Source organism: Tursiops truncatus, chromosome 14, assembly GCF_011762595.2.
Source record: "Tursiops truncatus isolate mTurTru1 chromosome 14, mTurTru1.mat.Y, whole genome shotgun sequence".
NCBI classification, from domain to species: Eukaryota; Metazoa; Chordata; class Mammalia; order Artiodactyla; family Delphinidae; genus Tursiops; species Tursiops truncatus.
Window position 1 is genome coordinate 59,428,468 of NC_047047.1, and position 17,409 is coordinate 59,445,876.

Genomic DNA, 17,409 nt, shown 5'->3' on the forward strand with positions numbered 1-17,409 from the left:
TCAGTATTTGTAGGGTACTATATGCCCTTATTTGAGTGGAGTTTCAGAGTAGAAAGAATAATTAAGGCTCACTGAAATCTTGAAATCTACAAACAATACTTTTAAATACATGGAGAACTCTTTGAACATACACACACACTACACTGTAGACATAAAGGCCTATGGGGCTATTGGTCGAGTAATTGATTAAGGGCATTATTTTGGACGAGGCTGACACAGGAAATGGGTTTGCAGAGATGTTTTCACGAGAAGTGCATAATGGGAATTCCCTGGCGGTCCAGTGGTTAAGACTCTGTGCTTTCACTACGGGAGCCTAGGTTCAATCCCTGGTGGGGGAACTAAGATCCCACAGGTGTGTGGCACGGCCAAAACACGCACGCACACACACACACACACGCACGCACACACACACAATAGAGAAGTGCATTATTTTGCAGATAAGCAGGTAGAGTAGAAATGGTATCATAACTTGGGGAAGAAAAAAAAAGACCAAATGTTATGTAAATTACGGTGACTTGGTTTCTTGAACTGAAAAGAAAAGCAAGGACGTCAGTATAGTCAGCAGTGAGAGTGAGATGGCAGCAGGAGCCATTATAAGGCACCAGTACATTCCAAACAGTAGGCGATGTTTGCAGAGAGATGATGCCTGATGCGGGTATTTGAATGAAGATGGGAGAGGTCTGTGTGTGAGATGATCAGGCTGTCAGTCGTGGTTCTAGTGTCAGGGAGGAGGAAGGAGGAGCGTTTGTGAGACAGACTGTAAAGGAAGAGTAGACATGACTTGAGGGAACTGAGTTACAGAACTGGTTGAAGAAGATGCAAAGGAAAAAAGATACAAAGATTGTTCCTTGTGGATGAGATGCTGACAAGAGTCATGGCACTGATGCTGTTAAGGGAGTTGAAGACTTGACGGCTTAGGGGAGAGATAGCAGTTTGTATTTGTTTAGTTTTAGGTGGTATTTGAACTTCCAGTTGTAGGAGGCTTACCACCAGCAAGGAATAAAGGTCAAAGGAAACACAACCAGGATGAGAGTCCAAAGAGATATATTTCCTGAGGTTTTGAGTCTAGAGGGAGAAAAAGAGAGGCCAGCGGCATGCTGACAATGAATGTGTTAAGGCCAAAAGAGGAACCAAGAAAGGAGTGAAAAATAGAGGACAGAGAACCATATTGTTTCTAAAGAAAAAGGTTAGTATTTGCTACCTCATTATTCTAATAGTTGACTCAAAATATAAAAAGCCGGGGCTTCCTTGGTGGCGCAGTGGTTGAGAGTCCGCCTGCCAATGCAGGGGACACAGGTTCGTGCCCCGGTCCGGGAGGATCCCACATGCCACAGAGCGGCTGGGCGCGTGAGCCATGGCCGCTGAGCCTGCGCGTCCGGAGCCTGTGCTCCGCAACGGGAGAGGCCACAACAGTGAGAGGCCCGCGTACTGCAAAAAAAAAAAAAAAAAAAAAAAATATATATATATATATATATATATATAAAAAGCCTAGTGCGACATGAAACCTACTAACATAAACAAGTTACATTGATTTCAGTTTTGAGTTTACGGGCTTCTCTTAACTTCTAGATCTTTGGCACCTAGATTTGACTCTCCTGTGAAGACGGAAGAAAGCATGTATACTGTGGACTCCAGGTAAGAGGGAAAACTGTGAAAAAGAATTTGTTTAAGGATACATTTGCTCCTCTGACAAAAGTTTCTTAAGGGACTGTTGAACATCAGGCAGGTTAAATTATATTTCTACCTGAACTGTTTAATTGTTTTAGCACAATCAGGCCCACAAAGGATCATTGTCTCTTGGAGGAACACAATTTAGATGTATCCAAATGGAATGTGGTAAGTGTAGATCTGTGTGATACTCAGGTGGATTTCTCTGACATCTATGGAAGGTTTTAATATTGAAAGCAAATGTTTCTATAAACCAGTGATTTTTTTTTTCAACAAAAGTACTCCTGCAGGAATCAGAGTAGATCCACTTGGATCTGTATTCCATTTTCCAGCTCCATAGCAGATTTCACTTTGAAAAGGGGTTGCTTTTGTGGTAGATCATGTGTTTGGGCTTAAATAAAGTATCTAAAACAAAGGAGGCCTATTTGCAACAGGGGGACATTGAATATGAGCTTAAAAAATAATAAAGAATCACCAAATATTTAATAAGTACCTAGTATATACCTGGCACTGTGCTGGACATTGGATTTATAGCAGGAACAAATAGAAACAGCTCCTGCCCTCCTGGAGTTTTGAGGGGATGATGATTACATGAAAAAGTCTGTAATTACAAACCGTGGTCAGAGGTCTGAAGGAAAAGCCATGACATGGTTAGAAATGAAAGCAGAACCCTTGGATGTAGAGTGAGGGGCGAGGCAAAGCTTTCTCTGGGGTCACATTTGTGGGGAGGCCCTGAGCTTCTGCAGAAGAGCATGTGGGAAGGTGAAGGTGGGAAAGGTGATGTGAACGTCGGAGGAGCGGAGACAAGGCCGTGTGCTGGGAGGGCAGTGAGCAAGGGCCCGGGGCCATGAGACCAGCTGGAGAGGGAGGCAGGGCCAAACAGGTGGCCCCTTGTAGCCCATGCAAGGACTTTCTGGGCTTTGCTGAATGCACGGGCAGGCTATGGGAGGATCTAGGCAATAAACAGATGTGATCAGACTTAGTGTTTATCACACTGGTTGCTTTGTGGATCACGGATTGGAGCGGAGGAAGGAGGGGAAGTGGAGTGTCCAGTGAACAAAGTTCTGCGGGAGTCTGATGGAAGTTTGGACTGAAGGGAAAAGGTGGGCAGACACCAGCAGATGTGTTTTAGAAGGAGAATTGGCAGAGTTAATGATGGAATGTGGGGCATGAGGGAGAGGGGAAACCCAAGGAGTTGCCAACGTAGGCAGGCTCAGAGCATGTGCTCATTTCTCTTGTAACAGCTTGGTGGTAGCCGGGGAACACAGTGTGGCACTGTTTTCTAAAGTTTTATACTTGGGATAAGATTCTTTACCATGGCTTTTGTTTAACCAGAAGGTGACTGACTCTCAGGGGTGATCTGTTATGTAGGGATGGGAAGAGGGAAGACCTATCCTTTGCAATTCAAGAATTTCTGTGAAGTGGATCCTTCTTATTCAGAAGAGGAGAGTCCTGCTTATTAGACAGTCCATTTCACCAGTGCTGTTAAGGGAAAGTGGGAGGGTGGGAGTGGGGAGCAGCGAACCCTGAACCTCAGAATAACAGTAACGTTCATCTTTCAAGGTTTATCAGAGATTTTACAGAAATAACACCAATTGGCGAAGGTGGATTTGGCCAAGTTTTCAAAGCCAAACACAAAATTGATGAGAAGACTTATGTTATTAAATGTGTTAAATATAATAACGAGTAAGTAGTAATATTTTATTTTTTTGAATGGGAAGGTGTTTTGAATCTGCAACTTCTTTTTTATGTATCTCTCTTCTGCACTAGCGTATTATTATTATTTTTTAATCCTCCTTAAAAATGTCATTCTACCATGAGGAGCTTGGCTTACTCTGAAATGATCTCACTTTACCGTGGTTACTTCAATTAAAAAATGGATATACCACTGATCATCCTTTTGAGGCTGTCTTGATGAAAACTAAAGTTATAAAATCATTTAGCTTAAGATGACCTTCGAGATTTTGTAGTTTCATCTCCTTATCTTAACAGATGAGGGGACTGAGATCCAAAGATATGAACTGATTTGACAAAGGTAAAAGCTAGTGGGTGTTCGTTGTCTATTATTGCATAATCCACCACTCCAAAATGTCGTGGCTTAAAAACACCTAGTTATTACTATCTCTAGTGGTCCTGTGAGTTGATTGTGCTCATCTGGGCCATTCTTCATGCATTTGCAGTTAGGAGCTTGACAAGGCTGGACATCGGAGATGGCTCTCTCACATGGCTAGCGGTGGTGCTGGCTGTGGCTACAAGTCCCACTGGCACTTGTTAACCAGAGCACCTCCACATGGCCCCTTTATGTGGTCTTGGCTTTTCACAGCTTAGTTGTTGGGTTCTGAGGACTGTCCCAGAGCAACTCATCCCAGGAGGGAGCAGTCTTGGAAGTTCCACATTATATTGGTTAAACAGAGTCACTAAGAGCAGCTCGAGGGGAGGGCAAATAGACTACTTCTTACTCTGAGGAGTGGATGCAAGTATGTGGAGAGAAGGAATTCATGAGGACCATATTGGACACTATCTATTGTGGTAACAAAGTGGAGATTTAGAGCTCATTCTCTGGAATACCAGTCTGCTGTGTTCCCACTATATACCAGTGCGTCCCATGTTTGTCTTACGTATTATCTGTGCCCTTCCCAAGCCCCACCCCACTCCAATTACTGGATAGCAGAACTCCTTCAGGAAGGAAAACACAGAGGAAGCAGGTCTTAAATCACATGTTCACCAGTCTTGCTTGTTGTTTTCTGGCAGTTGTTAACTATTTGTAACTTGGCCGGACTGATCCCTCAAGGACTAGAGAAGGACATGGAAAAGGGATATGGGTGAAGGAAAATGACATGAGCAAAGGAGAAGCAGGCATGGTGTCCCAGGTGTTCTTCATCTAGTTAAACCAACCTACTTTCTGTCCCATGGACAGAAAGCCTTGCAGTTGAAATACCTTCATACCTACTCGGCATCAAAACAAGGCTTTTTCCTTCTTCATCGTTTTGCTTAACAGAAATGAAATACGGTTGTTCCTTCTCTCCCCTAACATCTTTTTTAATGGTCATACTTAATTATGATAAGGGTGCAATGTCTTGGACATTTCCAGTGGCTTCATAAATTGGTAAAACATAAATTGGTGAAAAATACACTTGGAGATATTAATCTAGAGCCATAAAAATGTTTAGATGCTTTGACCCATGGATTTCCTATCTGGGAACCTATTCCAAGGATATTACCCAGATTATGGGAAAAGCTATTCAAGAAGATAAAAATCACAATCACAATGTCATTTATAGCAGTGAGAAATTAGAGCAAACAAAATATTCAGCAATGAAGAAATGATTAAGTATGTTTTGTTCTCTCCCCTGATCAATGGCTATTTTGCAGTCATTAAAAATGAGGGTTATGTACTGTAAATATTATACATGAAATAGTATGATGCTGGAAGTTGCTTTAGAATAATCCAGGGGGAAGATGAGGAAGTAGGTAAGAGTATAAATGAAACAAGATTGGCCAGGAGTTAATAACTGTTTTATCTGATGAAACAGTGATGGCCAGGTAGGGGCTCATTCTACTATTTCCTCTACTTCTTTATACTTTTGAAATCTTACATTAAAAACTTTATACATGATGGTTATACAGATTGTATAATAATCAGGAAAATTTTAAAGCTAATACATTATATAGAAAAAAATAGGATAAAAATATACCCTATAATTACAAATATGTAAACATGTATATGAAGAAAGACTATAATAAATAATCTAAAATAATAAATGATTATGTTAGAATTGCGTTGACATATGAGTAATTTTTTTCTTTATTTTTATAAATTTTACATCATGTAGAACTTTTCAAATTAAAAAAAGAAATTATAAAATGTTTGCTTATTTTCTCATCCTTGAAATCACAAATTTATTTATTCCATTTGGCATAGAATTGTCATAGCTCTTGACTACACATCCCTGTAAAGCTTCCACATTGTGCAATGAAATTTCAGTCTCTCTGCATAGATCACCCCCTTTGTGTACTTTTGCCACACACTGAAAATTCTGAATTAGATTCTTCATGCTGCTTGTGTTACCTACCACTTCTGCCCAAATGGGGTTTGCTTATGAAATCCAAATTGATTTTAACACGTCTAAATAAAACATAGTGGATGATTTTTTTTAGCTCCCCCCCAGAAAAAAAAAATTCCATCACTGGCAGTTCACAGACTACTACGTATGACTTTTAAACTGTGATGTTTAGAATAATTAAGTTACTGTTTTTTTCTCTTATGTTGAGAGTGAGAAGAGCTGTGTTTTTTCTGTGTGTTCACTCTTTCCTTTTGAGCACTGCTGGCTTGCATTCTAAAACTCAGTGTGGAAACCATGGTGACTGTTTAATAAGGGAATATAAGTAGTTGTCTGCTGTTGCTCGAGGCGTTTTGTTGTTGTTATCAGGGATGGATACTGACGCTTTTGTGTTCCCTGTTTCTTTTGACTAGGAAGGTAGAGCGTGAAGTGAAAGCTTTGGCAATGCTTGATCATGCAAATATCGTTCACTACCACAGTTGTTGGGATGGGCTTGATTACGATCCTGAGCAAAGCATAAATTCTTCAAGGTAACTAAAAGGAAATTCCCATAGTCATGATGGGATAGAGGAAACAGTCATTTACTATGTGTGGGCCACTGGGTAAGGCCATTAATTATTACATTTAATAATCACAGCCAGAAACACTGAGACACTGTTATGCCTCCATTCTACAGGTAAGGAGACAATGAATAGTCTTTTTCTTGCTCCAGACTTGCTTTAAAAAACCTTTTTTTAATTGTCCTCCGTGGTTTTTGAAATCTCAGGTTTAGCTTTCCTGACTCTGTTGTTTAAGGTACAGGCTTGCTCCCATGCCCTGACTTCAGTCCAGGCCATAAACGCAGTCTTGTGAAGAAGGTTTGAACTTGCTGTCTATGCTGCATTTGGAGGCTCCCCTCCTTCCTCCACTGCCAGCCCTCTTCTGTCCCTCTCACCTGGTTGGCAGGGTGCAGTCAAGGGGCCTCTTCTGAATGCAGTTATACCCCTTACGGTCAGGTGGTGGGCAGTGAAAATAATTCCAAGACCCTGAGCTGTGACGGGGGCTCCCTCCCCTCAAACCTTGCATTACTGACGATTTGTCTCAGATAAGCCACTGCAAAGGGACTGAAGGGTTTTAAAGAGCTGGCGCCTCCCTTGCAAAGTCACCCATTGTTTCTTGGAGACAGTCCTTTCAGTATAATCCTGAGGCCACTGTGGGCCTGTTCATCACTGTCTCCACACCATGTAATTGAGAACCTTATCATCGGTTTCAGAAGTACCATCAACATACAGACTTCTTCAGCTTTCAGCAAATTCCTGGCTACCTTTTTCTATTTTCTAGCCAATATATGCTCAAAGAATTTAAATTAGTATTGAGGCCAACTTAGTTCAGAAAAAAACCCAAAAGCCAAAACCAAAACAAAAAACCATGGTTAGCAAAATCAGTCCTCCCTGCTATACCTCATAGCAATTTGTTGGCACTTTTCTTAGAATTCTTATCTACGTACTATTATTTTAGGTTTGTTTTTCCTTTATCTCTGTCCTATTAAACTATAATCCTCATGACAGCAAAGATAGTGTCTAACTCACTTTCTTATCTTTAGATGCCTGTTCTGTGCCTTTCACAAAATAGATGCTCAGTAGAGCAATGGTGAATTAAAATGTTTCAAAATTACTGTATATATTAATGAAATTTGGTTTTCTGCAATTCCATTGTATTTATGCTTCTATTCCTATCTATTAGCAAAGATAATCAAGGACCTTCAGCAACAAAGAATGGGCAGGCTGCTACTTTATAACTTAGCTAAACAAAGCTTTGGATACCTGGGAATTTATGATTTAAATAAAGACTGGGTTATAATGTTTTGATTCAAACTTGTTATATTTAGGTTTGTTTAGAGACATATTTTGGCATTTTTAAGAAGGTGCAATTTTTTCAATGGAATTTTAAGTGTATTTTTTAATAAATTTATGTGTATTGCTACTTCTAACATACTGTGAGTTTTATACCCAGATCAAAGACTAGGTGCCTTTTCATCCAAATGGAATACTGTGATAAAGGGACATTGAAGCAATGGATTAACAGTAGAAGAGGCAAGGAACAAGACAAACGTTTGGCTTTGGTATTCTTTGAACAAATAACAGAAGGAGTGCATTACATACATTCAAAACAGTTAATTCATAGAGACCTTAAGGTAAGTGGAAAAAGTACTTTGTTAGGAAATGATAAATTAGTTAATTTAAAAGTCTATCTTATTTAGTTTCAGAATCGATTGACAGTCATGAGGAAATAACATCTCTGATCCTCTAAAGTTAGAATGGATCTAGCACTTGCCCCAAATACCAATCTATAGAACCACGCAGAAGGTCTCCAGGGCTGTAAACTTATGGAGACACTGAGCTCCACAGGAAGAAGCTCATTCACTTCTGGTTCTATTTGTCATCCTGGCTGAGAGTCACACCCCAGTTGTAAACACTAAGAGCTTTAGTATACTGAACACTTGTGCAAATAATTATTGTGGCTGGCACAGCCAGCTGGCTGCTCTGTCCCTGCCTCTACTGCTTCTCAGGCTTGTCTGAGAGGCAGAAGGGACTCTGGTAACTGGCTTTGGGAACATGGGTCTCTTAACCTTTCAGTCATTACTCTTGAGGGCAGTCATAGCCACTAGGTCCAGAGTCTAGAATTTCCTTGGCATTTGGTTAGACATCTGTGCCCCATGATTGGAAAATTGCAGTAACCCAAACCTTGGAACATGTAGCATATCTTTGTATTTTCATTTTCTTCGGGCTTCCTAGCTTCTTTTATGGTCTAGTTGAGCAGTTTTCCCATTTCCTCCTCAAAAGTGAAAGAAGAGAGACAGAAGAGCTTTCAGTCTCTCCTCCATACTCCCTGTGATTTGCCGACGCTTATCACAGACTGGCCATGCTGAATCCTGTCACCGAATCTTTGCTCATGTTCTTGCATTGGACACTCTCTGCCTGTCCCCTTTGGTACCAATTCCTTTATGAGCCTTTCCCAGTCACTCTGGATCAGACGGAAGCACCTTGTCTATGTGGACCTTGACTCTCTGCTTATCCCACCTGTCTAAAACAGCCGGGAATGAGAAACAAAGCAAAAAGTTCCTTGAGAAAAATAAGCAACCATGTACATAGTTGTTTGGCCTAGGTAGAAAAAGATGGCCCTTAAGAGGTATTGCATCCTTGGTCTGCCCGGGGGCTGGATGTCTGATGCCTTCAAGTAGGAGTCTACCTCGTTCCAGTATCTTTTTTTAACAGTATCTGAAGGTGTTCTTTGAAGTTGGAATGATATAATGACTCTGTTCAAAAGGTTACATTTAGAATGGCTATACCTACACTTCGAAATAAATCGTAGAGTTAAATAAGAAATTAAACACAATTATCTATTTATATAATCATTTGCAAATAAATTACCTACTTACACAGTCATTTCCTCTACTCAGCAGTTTGAGTGTTACCTCCCAGACCCTTGTCAGGATGAGTTAATGAAATTCTGATCGGTGCTCCCTTCTCCCACCACCTGGTCTGCCAGTTCCCTCCTGTATTCCGCACTGCTTGTGCTCCATGTCGGGGAGTGATCTTTTCTTGTGTCTGCAGAGAATGTTTGCTCTATGTCGGCAGGTGCTCAAAGGTCAAACTTTAATACTACTGAGCCTTCTTTTCATCTTCTTCAACTTCCTAGCTTCACTGCTACAGTTACTGTTTTCTCATATCTGAGACAAGATATGAACAAAGGTGTGCACCTTATTTTGTGATGCTTTGCAAAATACCTGCTCCTGGTGGCTTTGCCAGAGAACAGTCTTTACCCAATAAAGCCCCTATTCTATAAAGTCGACCAGCATTTACCTTAAGAACCAGACCAAAAATGCTGGTGATGGACACAGAGGTTTGTGGACTGAGGGCTTAGGGCCTGAGGAGTTCAGTCCCCCAATCGGCTCAGGCCCCTCGGTCAGCCTCAGCCCTTATTCCTGTACCTCCTGGATAAAGTTTGCTCCTTTTTTTTTTTTGGCCACAACTTGCGGCTTGTGGGATCTTAGTTCCCCGACGAGGGATCTAAACTGGGCCCCCTGCAGTGGAAGCTCAGAGTCCTAACCACTGAACCACCAGGGAATTCCCAGTTGGCACCCTTTTTTTTTCGCACCCTTTTTTATGTTCTACCATCCAACATTTTGCCTAGTCATACCATAACTGATTAGACAAAATGTGGCATCATGTTTTTTTCTTTTTAATGAACTATAAACAAGCCATCTAATATTTTTATTAGACAGTCCCATCCAGCTTATATATTTAGACAGTTTCGTAAATGCAACCTCCTATTTCTCAGAGCCAGGCTGTAGCCTTGTGTGGGACCAGCAGTTGTACCTGCAAACCCAACATCTTCCTACACTGTAACTTGAATACAGCAGAGGCACATTTTCTCTCTACATCGCCACAAGTCTACAGGTTTCCGTCCGTGTTACTGGCGGTAGGTTCCAATCTAACCATTAATTGTTCTAATCTAACTGCTGATTTCTGCATGGGCTTTTTCACGCTGGTTCTTCGAAGCTGCTCTTTCAACCTGCTTGGGCTTATGGTCTCTCCTCTTTCAGTTTCTTTACTAGGCCCTCTCCTAAGTGTTGTCTCCTTGAGTCTGTGTGTGTGTGTGGGTAGCCCAACATTGCATTGAAAGTAGCTTTCTCAAGAATGGCAAAATATTAATTTCCTCATCAACAACCTTCATGTTTTCATGGTCTTTAGAATATTGGTCAATACCTTCTACAAAGTTGTGGAATTGTCATTCGGTTCTTCCATTCCTTTTTTTTTTTTCAATCTGCTTAAAGAATTACGTGGAAAAATAATATTTCAGTGCTACTCATCAGCTTCCAGTTAACTTGATATGCCTTCAAAGATAGAGGGCGAGCCTGCATACTGTTCTCCATAGTGGCTGTATCAATTCAAAGATATTAAAAAAAAAAAAAAAGATGGGCTACGTTTGTGAAGAAGTTGTCAGACGCCTGGAGAAATAGACGTAAAGGAAGGCTCCAGGGGAAATTCTGCATATGATATTCTGCAGCATTATTGGGAATGGACTCATTCTGAGAATCTCAAAATTAGAAAGGATCTTAAGGGTGTCTACTTCAATCCCCATCAAATCCTGGACTCATATTTGCAATGTTTCCACCAAGTGGGCGTCCAGCCCTGTCTTGAATACTTCGTAGGATGGGGAACTCTCTAACTCCCATTCTTTGGACCACACGATTAGTATATCAGGATATATTAAGGCAAATCTTGTGGTTGTTTTCATCCTCTAGTCCTGGATCTGTCCCCTGGGACCAGGCAGAGTGAGTCCACCTTCCACTTATCTTAAGATATTTGAAGGCAGCTATGCCCCAAGCCTTCTCTGCTCTCAGCCAAAAAGTCCTTAACTTCCTCAGCTAGCATTTTAAAGACTGATAATAATAAATTTCCTGTTTTGGGCTTACCTATGTAAGAGTAAATGCCTTATAAGTAAATATAAAAATAGCTGTTACTAAATATGATTTGGATGTGTGATAAAAGTCTTGTCAAATTGGTACTTACAAGTTAAAATTTTTTTTCTGTAGCCACATAATATATTTTTAGTAGGTACGAACCAAATAAAGATTGGAGACTTTGGACTTGTAACATACCTGAAAAATGATGAAGCGCGGACAAGTAAACAGGGAACTAGGCTATACATGAGCCCAGAACAGGTGAGGTCCCCTTCCTTTCTGTTGATATATATTTTTATCTCTTTCATTTTTTTAACTATAAAAATAATAGGCACCTCTCATAAAATTAAAACAGTACAGAAGTAAATAGAATAAAAATGGAAAGCTCTCCTTACCCTTCCTTTCTACTCTTCTCACTAGAGTTTGTGGTTTATCCTTTTAGATCATTTTCTTTGAGTTATAAAAAATATACAGATAAAAATACATATTTACAGAGACTTTTTACATAAAAACATACATAAATACATTTTACAAGATACTATAATGTTATTTTGTGACTTAATTTTTTTTTTTACTCAACAGTGTATCATAATCTTTCCATAGCTGTACAAATAGATTTGACACATTTTTTTTTTTTTTTTTTTTGCGGTACGCAGGCCTCTCACTGTTGTGGCCTCTCCCGTTGCGGAGCACAGGCTCCGGACGTGTAGGCTCAGCGGCCATGGCTCACGGGCCCAGCCGCTCTGCGGCATGTGGGATCTTCCCGGACTGGGGCACGAACCTGTGTCCCCTGCATTGGCAGGCGGACTCTCAACCACTGCGCCACCAGGGAAGCCCTTGACACATATTTTTAACAAGTGTATTGTATGCCAAAGTATAGATATACCGGCACGCATTTAACTATTGCCTTATTGATGGGCATTTATTTAGATTGTTTCCAACTTTTTACATTTATAGACATGTTATGTGTCTTCCTCCTTATCTTTGAGTCTAAAAACAAATATTTCGATGATAATCAATGATAGATTCTTTGAATTGAAATTGTTGACTAGAATGACAGGTGCAGTTCAAAGTTGATACATACTATTAATGCATATATGTGGAACCTGGAAAAATGGTACCGACGAACCCGTTTGTAGGGCAGAAATAGAGACACCGATGTCCATACAAACATATGGACACCAAGGGGGGAAAGTGGCCAGGGGTGGGATGAACTGGGAGATTGGGATTGATGTGTATATACTAATATGTATAAAATAGATAACTAATAAGAACCTGCTGTATAAAAAATAGATAAAATACAAAAATTCAAAAAAAATTGATACATGCTTTGAAATTGTCATTCAAAATAAGTGACTCTAGTATGTTCTCCTACTAATGTGTATGAGAATGCTGCCTCCTCCCTCACACTCTCAGTCAGACTATGGAATTATCAGACTGCAGTTTTGGTCACTGAGATGAATGAGGTGTAGCTTAATCTTTTTTTTTTTTTTTTTGGCTGCGTTGGGTCTTCGTTGCTGCGCGCGGGCTTTCTCTAGTTGCGGTGAGCAGGGGCTACTCTTCGTTGCGGTGCACGGGCTTCTCATCGCGGTGGCTTCTCATTGCGGAGCATGGGCTCTAGGTGCATGGGATTCAGTAGTTGTGACACACGGGCTCTGTAGTTGTGGCTCACGGGCTCTAGAGCTCAGGCTCAGTAGTTGTGGTGCATGGGCTTACTTGCTCTGCGGCATGTGGGAATCTTCCTGGACCAGGGATCAAACCTGTATCCCCTACATTGGCAGGCGGGTTCTTAACCACTGCGCCACCAGGGAAGTCCCTCAATACTTTCTTTATGGCTTCTGGGTTAATCATTTTTATTTTGGAGGTCCTTCCTACCACAAGATTATAAAAATATTTCGTGTTTTTATTGATATTTTAGCTGAATTAATTTTTGTATATATATGAAGGAGTATAACTTGATTTTCCCCATGTGGGTATGAAACTGCCCCATCACCATATATCAAATAGTTAATGATCTAAAATATTCTTTTAAGGAAAATTTGTAGAGACAAAAAGTAGAACAGAGGTTACCAGGGGCTGAGGGGAGAGAGGAATGGGAAGTTGTTGTTTCATAGGTACATTTTCTGTTTGTGATGAAAAAATTTCTGGAGATAGATAGTGGTGATGATTATGCAACATTGTGAAGGCACTTAATGCCACTAAATTGTACAAATGGAAATGGTTAAAACGGTAAATTATATATATATATATATTTAACACAATATAAATATGCTATTTTATCATATATGAAATTCCCACACACTTATGGATCTGTTTCTGGACTCTATTCTGCCCAGTTGATTTATTTAATCTTCTTCCTCTTTAATATCATCCTGTTTAATTATTATAGCATTATAAAATGTTTTATATTTTAGCATTATAGAATTATTATAGCATTATATAATGTCCTGATAGATATCAGGACATTATTCTTCAATTAAAAAATGTTCTACCTTAAGCTTATACAGTACTGTAGGTCAATTATATCTCAATGAAACTGGAAGAAAAAAATATTCTTAGTGTTCACATATACTATTCCAAATAAACTGTAGAATCAGTTTGTCATGTTCCACAACTGGTGTTGATGTTTTGATAGCAATTGCATTATATTTAAGGATTCAATTGAGGGGAATTGACATCTTTATATATTTGAGACTTCTTCTCCAAGAAGTCTCCAAGAAATTGGTATATTTCTCCCAATTATTCAAATCCTCCTCAGTCAGCTTTTGCCAGGCTATGCTATGGTAACAAATGACACTGATTTCCCAGTGGCATACACAACACCAAAGGTTTATTTCTTGCTCACGTAGTGTGATGGCTGCAGTCTTGGCCCAGTTTTGCCCCACGTGATTCCTTCATTCTAGAACCCAGGCTGAAGGAAGAACCCTATCTGAGTATTTCTGTCCTCACTGCAGAAAGCAGTGTCAGAACCTTGTGATGGCTTTTAAGATTCTGCTCCTCAGTGGCATACATCACCGAAAGTCATTGCCCAGAGCAAATTGGCCAGCTCAAGACAAGCACATGGAGGGGAAGTGTCATGCTCTCTCTGGGAGGCCAGTGCACAATTGGGAGCAATAATATATTCTACCTCAAGGCCACTTTTATATTCTTCAATGAAAACATTCAATGAAAATTTGTTTTTTCTTTATGAATATTGTTCATATTTTTAAAGCTTTTCCCTGGATATGTATCATGTTTTGCTATTAAAATGGGTTATTGGTTATTAGTGAGGCTGCTGATTTTTTAAATATATTTATTTTTAATTGTGGTAAAATACACATAACATAAAATTTACCATCTTTACCAGTTTTAAGTGTGCAGTTCTGTGGCATTAAGTACATTCACACTGTTGTGCTACCATTACCACCATCCATCCACAGAACTTTTCATCTTGCCAAACTGAAACTCTGGACCCATTGAATAGCTCTCCATTCCCCTCTTTCCCAGCCCCAGGCAACCACCATTCTACTTTCTCTATGAATTTGGATACTCTAAGGACCTCTTATAAGTGGAATCACACAGTGTTGGTCCTTTTGTGACTAACTTATTTCACTCGGCATAGTATCCTCAAGATTCATCTATGTTGTAGCATATGTCAGAATTTCCTTCCTTTTTAAGGCTGAATAATATTCCATTGTATGGATATATCACATTATGTTAATCTGTCACATCGATGGATATGAGGGTTGCTTCTACCTTTTAGCTACTTTGAGTATCGCTGTATTGCTGCTATGAATATTGTTGTACAGCTATCAATTCATGAATGTTTGGCTTATATATAGACTCATTACTGTAGTAGGTGGGGCTTTTTTGTTTTGTTTTGTTTGTTTTTTTGGTTGATTGCTTACTGTCTGTTTTCATCTTTTGGGGTTGTTTGTCCTATCTTTTTTTTTTTTTATAAATGCCCTTTAAAGATAATTTTTTACTGAAAGGTAATATATCTTTCAAAATACCCCTACTATTTTGTCATCTAAGAAAAAATACAGTGAGCCATCTGATGGTTTGAGAGTCTAGAATGAAGAAGGAACACACCTCTTCCTTTGGGGACCATTCAGCATAAAAACATAAGTTTTTTGCAAAGTGTGAAGGTAGAAGACAGTAGGGGACTGACAGCTCCCTTTTAACTCCCACTCTCTAAAATATCTCCTGCATCCTATATTGTCACATTTTATTGAGGAATAATTTATACACCATAAAATGCACAGATCTTAAATGTACATTTTTTTTTTAGTTTTGACAAAGGCATAGACCTGTGAAACCTGCAAGCCTATGAAAATGTAGAACATTTTCCTCACCCTAGAGTATTCCCCTAGACCCCTTTCCAGTCAGTCACTCCTCTCCACTGCCCAGAGGCAACCAGTGGTCTGATTTCTTTTACCATAGATTAGTTTTCCCTGTCCTTGAGCTTAATAAGAATGGAATCATATAGTATGTACTCTTTTGTATTTGATTATTTCACTCAAAGTAATGCCTGTTGGAGAACCTCTAGTTGTTGCTCATATCAGCAGATTATTCTTTTTTGTGGTTGAATACTATTCTGTTGTATGAATATACCACTATTTGTTCATCCGTTTTTCTGTTGATGGACATTTGGATTGCTTCCAGTTGTGGAATATTATGAATAAATCTGCTATGAACATTTGCATACAGCTGATTTACTGGGCACGATTTTAACTGCTTCACCTGCTCGTCTCATCTAACCCTGCAGTTAAGCTATGAGGTTAAAACTATTGTTACCTCCATTTTATGGTTGAGATTATTCCCACATTGATGGTGATTCAACTATTTAGTGACAGAGGTTTGAACCTGGGCAGTCAGACTCCACACATCTTGCTAATAAACATACATTGTTGTGTGATACAGTTTGGTCAGATAACTTTTTTGGCTTTAGAAGGCATGGATGTTTATATCAGATGAGTCACAAATGTAAATATACTTTGGTTTCTTCAGATTGCTTGTATAGAAGACTATGGAAATGAAGTGGACATCTTTGCTCTGGGACTAATTCTTGCAGAACTTCTTCACATATGTTCCACTGAGGTAGAAACAGTGAAGGTAAATAATCTCACAGAAAGAATTAAACAACAAATATTATTGGCCGTCATGTCCAAAGTGCTGCTGCAAACAGTTATTGCCTCCAGGATGGGCTGGGGCATATTAGTGCTGACTGCAAATGAAATATGAATTTTTATCCCTTTCATGTTTGGGCAACCAGTATTTTTTGTTAAAGATCAAAAACTTTGGTCTTCTTTGGAAGGTGTGTACATCTCATAAAACTGTAGCTGTTGCTTCCTAATTGAGTCACTCTGTAAAATTGTTTTGATTGCCTGCTTTACATAAGACCCTGTGCTACGTGCTCCAAGGATTATGAAAATAAATAAGCCTTGTTCTCAAGGAGCTTATATTCTAGGAGGAAAGGTAACATAAGACAATGCTGTAAATGTTTTAGGAGAAAGCATGAGGTCTAATGGAAACAGCTAGGAGGGAGGTCTTGCCAGCTGTAGGGATTTAGGTTTCATGGAGACATTTAAATTGAGCTCTGAAGGACTGGTTGACTTCTAATAGTCCAGATTGGAAAGAAGGCCATGTGGAGACAGGAATGTGAAAAGTGTGTTTGGGAATAGCTGGCCGGTGTCATTTTTATTGGAGTATATCAGTCAAGGAAGTAGTGGTTGATGGTACTGGAAAGATATATTGGGGCTAAATTGAGGCAAGAATATGGACTTTCTTGTGGAGGCAGCAGGGAGCCACTGAAGCCTGCATGCAACTGGATATCCTAGTCTGAAGCTCAGTAAAAGGGACTCACCTGGATTCCACAGCCTTCTTCTCTGTAAAACAGGAATAATGAAAGTACCTATTGCATAGGGTTCCAAAAAGGATGAAGGGAGATAATTCGTATGATGCTCTTAACACTTCAACACGCTGTAATGTTCAGGATGGTTATAACATGGGGTGGGTGGAGGAGAGGATTCCTGCTTGCTTCTTGGCTAACGAGATTTTTCAAAGATCTAGAAACATCCCAGATTTAGGGTATCCCCAGCTTTAGTGCTTCCTAAGTTTGTTTTTTCTCCAAAGTGAATAATTTCCTAATGAATATGTATGTTTAATTTTTAGATTCTTGAAGGTCTAAGGGATGGCACCTTCTCAGTTGTATTTGACAACAAAGAAGTAAGCACTTAAAAATAATCAGAATTT

General features: G+C 39.6%; 1 protein-coding gene across 6 annotated transcripts in view; it reads left to right on the top strand.

The window, feature by feature from the left end:
• EIF2AK2 (eukaryotic translation initiation factor 2 alpha kinase 2) overlaps positions 1-17,409 on the top strand; it is a 40,610-nt gene that overhangs the window by 14,191 nt on the left and 9,010 nt on the right. For 3 of the 6 annotated variants that reach the window (XM_019943087.3, XM_019943089.3, XM_073791673.1), the window contains exons 9-15: positions 1,570-1,635; positions 3,232-3,354; positions 6,143-6,259; positions 7,722-7,902; positions 11,308-11,436; positions 16,165-16,269; positions 17,329-17,382. In XM_019943087.3, the coding sequence (XP_019798646.1) occupies positions 1,570-1,635; positions 3,232-3,354; positions 6,143-6,259; positions 7,722-7,902; positions 11,308-11,436; positions 16,165-16,269; positions 17,329-17,382 (775 nt within the window). The remainder of the gene's footprint in view (positions 1-1,569; positions 1,636-3,231; positions 3,355-6,142; positions 6,260-7,721; positions 7,903-11,307; positions 11,437-16,164; positions 16,270-17,328; positions 17,383-17,409) is intronic. The other 3 variants (XM_033838716.2, XM_033838717.2, XM_033838719.2) reach the window with 3 other exon arrangements.